The sequence below is a fragment of the Crocodylus porosus genome, unplaced genomic scaffold, assembly GCF_001723895.1.
Source record: "Crocodylus porosus isolate Cpor-Errol unplaced genomic scaffold, CroPor_comp1, whole genome shotgun sequence".
NCBI lineage: Eukaryota > Metazoa > Chordata > Crocodylia > Crocodylidae > Crocodylus > Crocodylus porosus.
The window spans coordinates 870,693-879,163 of NW_017728953.1; the positions used below are offsets into that span (position 1 = coordinate 870,693).

At 62.8% G+C, this 8,471-nt stretch overlaps 1 protein-coding gene across 1 annotated transcript; it reads right to left on the bottom strand.

The window, feature by feature from the left end:
• Positions 1-2,884: 2,884 nt before the first annotated feature.
• LOC109324402 (solute carrier family 22 member 20-like) lies at positions 2,885-8,471 on the bottom strand (the record flags this gene model as incomplete). The annotated part of the gene is made up of 10 exons (XM_019556396.1): positions 2,885-3,553; positions 4,021-4,224; positions 4,651-4,894; positions 4,995-5,305; positions 5,566-5,678; positions 5,926-6,049; positions 6,428-6,596; positions 7,321-7,500; positions 7,792-8,047; positions 8,382-8,471. Coding segments are annotated over 10 exons (1,767 nt in total), but the record flags the coding sequence as incomplete, so codon positions are not given.

Here is an 8,471-nt window from a genome sequence, read left to right on the forward strand (position 1 = left end):
TACCAGGGGGATGTGTGGCCTGTGGGTGGGTTTGTGGAGGGGCTCTAGTTGGGGCTGCTGCATGCCTGCCCCCCCACCCCCCAAAGCTTGTCTCCAGCTTCAGCTGCTTACCCCGGCTAGTCCTGACTTCAGCTACAGCTACTGGTTCCAGTTCTGATACCAGACCCCTATGAGGGCTGAAAGGGACTTTGGGAGGTCACCTAGTCCAGCCCCCTGCTCCAAGCAGGACCAGCCCCAACTACATCGTCCCAGCCCAGGCTTTGTCTTAAAAACCTCCAAGGATGGTGATCCCACAACCTCTCTGGGTAACCTGCTCCAGTGTTTTACTACCCCCCTAGTGAGAAAATATCCAACCTCAACTGCCCTTGCTGCAGCTTGAGCCCATTGCTCCTTGCTCTGTCATCTGCCCCCACTGAGGACAGTCCAGCTCCATCCTCTTTCAAACCCCCTTGCAGGGAATTGAAGGCTGCTATGAAATCCCATCTCAGCCTTCTCCTCTCCAGACTAAATAAGCCCAGTTCCCTCAGCCTTGTACTGGGCAAAGTTAGTTATGAGAAGGCTTTTAGCCATAGGCCAGGCCTTCCCGGGACTAAGCAATACAACTGAACAAAACATCTTTTGACGCATTGGAGGAAGTAAGTGCTGTAACTGGAGCACTAGAGGTGAGGAATGTGTATGCTATACACAAGGAAAGATAACCAAAAGTAGGATGGGAGTGGTGCACCACATAAGGAGCGCTTGGCGCAGCGCCAGGGGATTGGGCAATTTGGGATGAGGAAGTTACAAAAGTAATGAACCCCCAGCAAGAAAGCGTGTGTTCATGCTGTATCTCTGGGGAGACGGGCAGCCACGGACTTCTTGCCTGAGTAGCTGAAAAGCCAGAAACAAACATCCCACACACCCAGCGAAGGGCCTGAGGCTGGCAACCCCAACGTCACTGCAGTAACTTCCCAAGGAGCCAGTTGCCAGGTCGTAATACTCTGCGCCATCTTCCAGGGTGTTGATGAACAAAGCTTTGAACAAAAACGACCTGAGGACTGACCCCTGGGGCGCTCTACTTGATATCGGCTGCCCACTGGACATTGAGCCACTGATGTTCCAGCTAGTTTCCCATCCAATTTACATCCCACCCAAACTTCCTTAGCTTGCCTTGAGTGTTGTAGGAGACGGTATCAAAAGCCTTGCTAAAGTCAAGGCTATATACCACATGCACTGGTCTCCCCAGAGCCAGTCATCTCATCATAAAAGGCAATCAGGTTGGTCAGGCACGGGGAGTCATCCATGCTGACTTTTCCTAATCACCTTTCCACCTCCAAGTGTGGAGCCCTTGAAGACCTGCTCCATGATTTTTCCAGGGACACAGGTGAGGCCAACTGGCCTGTAGTTCCCTGGATTCTCCTTTTTTCCTTCCTTGAATATGGGCACTGTTTGCCCTTTTCCAATCATCCGGGACCTCTTCTGATCACCATGAGTTTTCAGAAGTGACATCCAGTGGCTCTGCAATCTCATCAGCCCCCTTAGGTGCATACAGCATGTGAAACAAGGGCCAAGAGTGCAGTACAACAGTCGTGATGTGTAGGACCACAACTGAACACGTAGCTGGGAATTGAACCCAGGTCTCCTACACAGCAAGCAAGAATGCTACCATTGAGCCACCAATGCTTAGGTCTGGGGTGGGGGGTGCAAGACTCATTTCCATACTGGAAGTCAGGGGTTACAACACCCTTGCAGAGGCATGGCCCTTGGGCCTAGCCCTCCTCCCCCGCTGACCTGGACTCTTCAAAGGTCTGGCTGTGCTGACCCAGGCCTCTGCCAGCACCAGTCCAGCTGACCACCATGCTGGCTGGCACTGGGAACATGGCCTTGATGCACTTCCCTGGGGGTGGCACTCCCATCCTTTAGGAAAGAAAGGTCCCCAGATGAACAGAGACAGTCAGAGTGCACTGTTGGGATCGCGGAGGCAGCAGGTGGTGTGACCCACAGACTTGGGTCTCAGCACAAAGCCCCCCTGGGCCCTCCTTTCTTCCCCTGCCCACGCCCTGCCCCACCGCCTTGCTCGGCCAACACCGGGTGTATCTCGGGAGCAACTCCTCTCTCTCTCAAGCCCTCGCTCCGACTTGTCTCCAGGAGGAAGGGACCCCGGGTCCCAAGCTCAGGAGGGGGATCAGCGCAGGGAAGGTTGCGGGTGAACCGCTCGGCCCAGGACTGAGAGCGAGAAGATCGAAGGTGCTGACCTTTTCTGGTGACACCCCTCTTCTCATCTCCCCAAGGATCCCCCGCCACGCTGGAGGGCAAATTCCCTCTGGGCACAGAAATGTGCCCTGGGTACTGTCCCCGCCTTCATGCGTCTTGAGCATGTTTCCTCCCACTGCTGCCTCTCCCAGTCCCTGGCTCCCCAAGTGACACGTTTGCCTTGTCCCCCCGTCCCCATGCATGTGAAGGTTGAGGATGTGTCCACAGACGAGATGGTGCCCATTGGGGCATTGTGGGAATATCTTAAACCCCAGCTGGACCAGTCACAACCCTGCCCTGCGGCCATGCCCCTGAAGGAGGCAGGATGGGAGGAAACCCCAGAGCCATTGGGGTCCCCACCTGCCCAGCGATGGTCGGGGTCTGTGTTGGTCCCAGGGCCCTGTTTGCCGGGGCCCCCTCTGCCCCATGACAACAGACACACACAGGAAGCCCACAGGAGCATGAGGAGCCCCAGGCCCGGCTGTGCACGACGCGGGTCCGAGCCCTACGCCCTGCCATGCAGGCAGACCCGGCGGGGGGCACGAGCAGGGAGGCACCATCAGGGGTTTGGAGAGCCGTGGGTTTTTTGCTTTAAATACAATGACTTTATTTACAAAAGGCAGCAGCAGAACTGGAGGGAACCAGTGCACGGACGTACCGCTCGGCGCGCCACCCGGCTGCAGCGCGGAGGAAGGGGGGTATGCCGGGTTTTCCCTGAGGGTGACAGCCGCCAGCCTCTGGCTGCGCAGGGGTGAGAGCCGTGCCGCTCCGCACCCCTCCAGCGGCTGGTTCAAGTCCAGAGCCCCCCACGCTTTGGGGTGCAGAGGTTTGTACAGTTTAACTCCAGCTCCCAGCCCCTGTTGGGGCAGGGGGAAGAATTGTTCCCTCTTCCTCCATGAAGGAGGGTGCTAATGCCCAGGCTCTGCCTGAGAGCCAGGTTGAGTCGTGCCAGATGCACCCTGTGGCTGGGAGGCACCCCTCCACAGCCTCACCTTTGGGTGGGGGCGGGGGTCGCACCGCTTCTTCTCCACGGTGGGGGCGCACGCAAGGCCCACCCTGCACCATGTGGGGGTTGACACCAATCCACAACCCCCTTAGGGTTGCACCCGTCTCCATCGCGGTGGGCGCCAGCGCCACGCCCCACCCCACAAGCCATTGACCTCCACCCTGCAGGGGGGCACCGGCCTGTAGGGGGGTCCCATGTGTCCCAGCTGGGGGGCCGGAGCTGCCCCCCTTCTGTGGGGCTCAGATCCGGGTGGAGCGGATGATGTGGGAGACGGAGACGACCTCCACCACGGGCTCCGGTCCCTTTCGCCTGGCCCTGGGGACAAGACATGGCAGCACAGCGTTAAAGAGGGGGGAGCCCAGGGTTTAAAGGGGAAGGGAGAATTAAAGGTGAACAGCACCCTGAGCTCACTGGGGTGGAGAGAGGAAGGCGGCCAAACTACCTTAAGGGGAAGGAGGGGCATTTTTAAAGGGAAGTAGGAGGCCAGATTTAAAAGGGGCGGAGCACCCCTATTTAAAGGGAAGGAGAGGCACTTAAGGCAGGAGGGACAGACTCTTATTAAAGACAAGAAGGAGTCTCTGACTTAAAGTGAGAGAGCCAGAGTTAAAGGGGAGGAGAGGTGTTAAAGGGGAGGAGAAAGATACAGGGAAGGTATCCTGATTTAAAGGGGAAGGGCAACTTAAAGGGAAGGGGAGGTGTTAAAGGGGAGGAGAAAGTCATTTTAAAGGGGAAGGCAGCCAGGGAGAGAGAGAGGCCTGGGCCCAGCCTCTCCCCCACCTCACCTCTCCTCCACCTGCTCGATGGTGTCCATCAGCGGGACATCCCGCATCTCAGGCAGGAAGCAGGCAGCTGCGCCGGCCAGGACGGGTGTCACCCCGAAGACAAGAGGTGGCAGGACCGGGTGGTACTGGCCACCCACCAGCACCAGTGGAGCCACCATACCCCCGAGGCGGGCCACCACAGTCATGAGCCCTGTGCCCGTCTGCCTGCAGGAGGGACACAAGGCTCAGAGGCAGCTGCTTCTGGTGGGGTGCAATCAGGGCTAGGCATACAAGGCCTCTCACTGGGAGGCAGCTGATTCTGGGGGAGGGCATCGGGGCTGGGGTCACAGGGGCTCTTGCTGGGATACAGCCAGTTCTGGAGTGGGCACTGGGGTTGGGAATACAGGTCTGTGCTGCAGCTGGCTCTGGGGTGAGGCTATGCCAGTGGCTGAGTGTAACAGATGCAGCCACCTCTGGGGTGGGACAGTGGGGGCTGCAGATACCAAGCCAGGCATCGGGATGCAGCCACCTCTGGGGTAGGATGTGTCAGCAGCTGAGCGTAACAGATGCAGCTGGTGCTGGGGGGGGCATTGGGGCCCCTCACTTGGATGTGGCTGGACCTGGGGAGGCCCTGGGGGGTATTGGCCTCACCTGACAACGGTGGGGAAGAGCTCTCCCCCATAGAGGTAGGAGCAGACAGACGCTGCCGCCAGGAAGCCTTTTCCCAGCACCACGAGGACTAGCCGGACCATCAGCATCTCTGGAGTGGGGGAGGAGGCGGAAAGAAACCATAAGGAGGAGAGGAATCGCTGTACTGCAGAGGGGAAACTGAGGCACGGGGAGGGGTGCGTGGTGGTCTGCAGGTGGGAGAGGGCCCAGGTGTCCGTGCTGCCAGCTCAGCGCCTGCTCGAACCTGCCCATTCCCCATTCCCTTCCCAGAGCTGGAGGGGAGCCGGGTGTCCGCACGTGCAGCCCCCACTTCTCTAACCCTTTACCCCCACTCCCCGCCCAGGTCCAGAGGGCACCCAGGCATCGGGCCCCGCTGCAGGACCCCCACACCTGGCAGGGCACCCGGGCATCCCCAGGCTCACCGGCAGGCAGGGGGGTGCTGGCCAGCAAGCAGGCACCAGCCACGCTGAGGGAAAGGGCCTGGACAGGCCGGCGGCCGCAGCGGTTCAGGGCCAGGGCACAGGCCGCCTTGGCCCCCAAGTCCACGGCCCCGAAGCAGAGCTGCACCAGGAAGACGTCGAGGCCGAAGGACCCCAAGTCCATGGACAACCCAAAGTAAGCCAGGTTGGTGGAGAAGCTGCGGGATGAGAGGACACGGGGGCGGGGGGCAGGGGCCAGGTTACGAGGGTGTGAGGGTCAGTGGGTGGGCGAGGGTAAGGATGGGGGTCGGGGTCAGCACAGAGCCGTCCGTCTGTCCATCTCAGAGCGGGCGGCGCGTGGACAGGTGGCAGGACGAAGAGCTGAAAGTCTCCATCCATCCATCCATCCAGGCGACAGACACAGATGGAGCTGCCATTTCTGTGCCCCCCCCCGCCCCCGTCTGTCCGTCCTTCCTACCTGACACACATGAGGCAGCAGGAGATGCGGCGCAGAGCCGGGGAGAGGAACAGCCCCAGCCAGGACCCGGTGCTTCGCCCCGTGGAGCTGCAGCTTCCCTCCTGCACCAGCACCTGGGGGGGCAATGTGGGGGATCAGGAGCAGGGGAAGACCCCTTTTCTCAACCCCCCAAGCCCCTCCCCACCCAGACAACCCAAGCAACTCGGCTTCCAGCCCCACTTCCCCCCAGGGCACCCAGGCATCTGGGCTCTCGCCCCCCTGCTTGAACCCCCCAGACAAGCCAGGCGTCCAGTCCAGGCTCCCAGCCCCCTCCCCTCCCAGAGAAGCCAGGAGTCCTGGACCCCCGCCCCCCCCGCTCACCTCCAGGCTCAGCCCCTCCCCTGCCGCGGTTCTGCCATTGACGCGGGCGACCCGCTGCAGGTTCCTCAGCGCCTCCTTGGTCCGGCCCTGGACCAGCAGCCAGCGCGCAGACTCAGGCACCCACCTGGCGGAAGGGGGGGCCTTAGGGGAGGGCAGCGGGGAGGGAGCCTAATGGCTCTGGGAGTCGCTGATGCAGGCGCATGGGGTAAACTGAGGCTCGGGGGCTGCAGAGGGGCAGGGTTGGATTTGGTTTCGGAGAGAGCCCAGGGGTCCGGGCTCCCCAGCCCGCCCTCTGCTCCCAGAGCCAGATGGAAACCAGGTGTCCCGGCTCCCAGCCCCCCCACCCCCTGCTCCGTCCCCAGCTGCCAGTCCCCCCCAGAGACCTCCGGGCTCCCACCGCGGACGAAACGCATGCACCCCGGCTTCCGAATAGGGAGGCAAGCACGGCATCCCAGGACTGGACCCGAAGCGGGCGCGGGACCCAGGCACCCGTGGCACTCACCAGGCGCCGAGCAGGAAGGCCAGGAAGGGGGCAGAGATGGCCAGCTGCAAGTGGCGCCAGTCCTGCACGCCGTAGGCGAGGCCAGCCAGGACCATCTGCCCGGCCGTGCTGCAGTAGCTAAGCCAGGTCACCACGCCTGCGCGCGCCCCCCGCGGCACCCACTCCAGGCCTGGGGAGGACAGGGGTAGGGGGCTGAGACCCTGCATGCTCATGTCACGACAGGGCTCACCCTCTCCAGCCCCCTCCCAGCCTGGCTGGGCTGGACTGGAGCCCTTACGGGTCCCTGACCCCGGCTCCCCCACTCCAGCCAGTGCCACGGGAACGGAGCCGAACTGGGACTCCCTCCAGCCAGTGCCCCCAGGGCAGCGCCCAGATAGGGGTGCAAAGAGGGAGCAGCCCCCTACCCCTCCGCCCCAGCCAGTGGCACCAGGATAAGGCCCAGCTTTGCACCCACAAAGGAGACAGGCCTCTGCCCCCCTCCCCAGCCAGTGCCCCAAGGATGGGGGTCCTTGGGGAAACAGACCCCTGGATCTCCCACCCCAGCTAGCGTGCCTGGGTCAGGCCCAGGTCAGGGCCCACAGAGGACGACAGCCCCTGCCCTCCCCCCGCCTGGACTGGGGCCCGAAGAGGGCACAGCCCCCTGCTCCCTGCCTGATCCAGTGCTCCTAGGACTGGGCCAGCTCGGGGCCCATAGAGGGGTACAGACCACTGGCCCCCCCCCCAGCCAGTGCTCCCAGGATCAGGTCTGGATTGGGACCCATAGAAGGGACGTGCCCCTGCCCTCCTGACCCCAGCCCCTGCCCAAGCACCAGTGCCCCTGGGCAGGCAGCCCCCCAGCCCAGCCCATGCCCCCCCAGGATTGGGCCAGAATTGCACCCCGCCCCCCGGCTTACTGAGGCCGATGTAGTTGATCAGGAATCCGGCCAGGCCGATACCGCTCAGGGTCCGGCACACGCAGTAGGCGATGAAGTCAGGGGCCAGCGCTGCCCCCGTGCCTCCAGCCCCCACTGTCAGCAAGGAGGACAGCAGCACCCACCGGCGCCCCACCCTAGGGTAGAGGGGGCAGTCATGACCTGACCCAGCCCCCCATGTCCCACCCCAGAGTGAGCCACAGCCCCCCAGAGCCAGCCGCATCTCACTCCCACCCCCCACTCTAAAGCCAGCCGCACCTGCCTGTGTCACACCCCAGAGCCAGCCGCACCTCCCCACAACGGCCCACACCCTAGTCCCTCACCATCCCCGCCATTCCCTCCCTCCCTGCCTAGCCCCTGAGCCAGCCTCAGCCCCCCATGTCCCAGCCCAGAGCCAGCTACATCAGTCACGTTACACCCCAGGGCTAGCTGCATCTCACTAGTGTGTCCAACCCCAATCCCCGCATCCAGCCCCCTCCCCCACAAGGTCCCTCCCCAGAGTTAGCTGCACCCTCCCCTCATACAGCCCCCGGCAAGATGGGTCCGGCTGGCCTGAGAGGAAGGTGGGGGTGCAGTCTGAGGAGTCCCAGCTCTCCGGCACCCACCTGTCCGACAAGGTCCCGAAAATGAAGGCCCCCAGCAGGACGCCCGCCATGAAGAGGGTCTGGGCCAGTGCCGGCAGCGGTGCCCGCTCACACACCAGGTCCCACTGCCAGGGAGATGAATGGTGGGATGAATGGTTGCCCCAGCCCCTCTGCCCTCCCCCCTCCAGCCCCGGGGAAATCTGTGATCTAGGGAATGGGGGTCTCCTCCAGACTGGCCCAAGCCTCTCTCCCCACCCCTGTCCAGGCCCCTGCACCTTGGGGGGGGTCTCTAATCCAGGGGGGTTCCCCAGCCCCTGCCCCCTGCAGGTCTGTGACCCAGAGGGATTCCCCCTCTCCACTTCCATCCGGCCCTCTGCCCCTGGCGGGGGGTCTCTCCTCCAGCCCCCCCCCCTTGGGGGTCTCTAACCCAGGGTCCTCTCAGCCCCTGCCCCCCAGTACCTCAGTGATGATGGTAACATCCAAGGCCCGAGGCTGGTGGTGCCCCCTTTTCCAGGCAGGCGCCCCAGGGGGGTGGGCCGAGGCATTGAG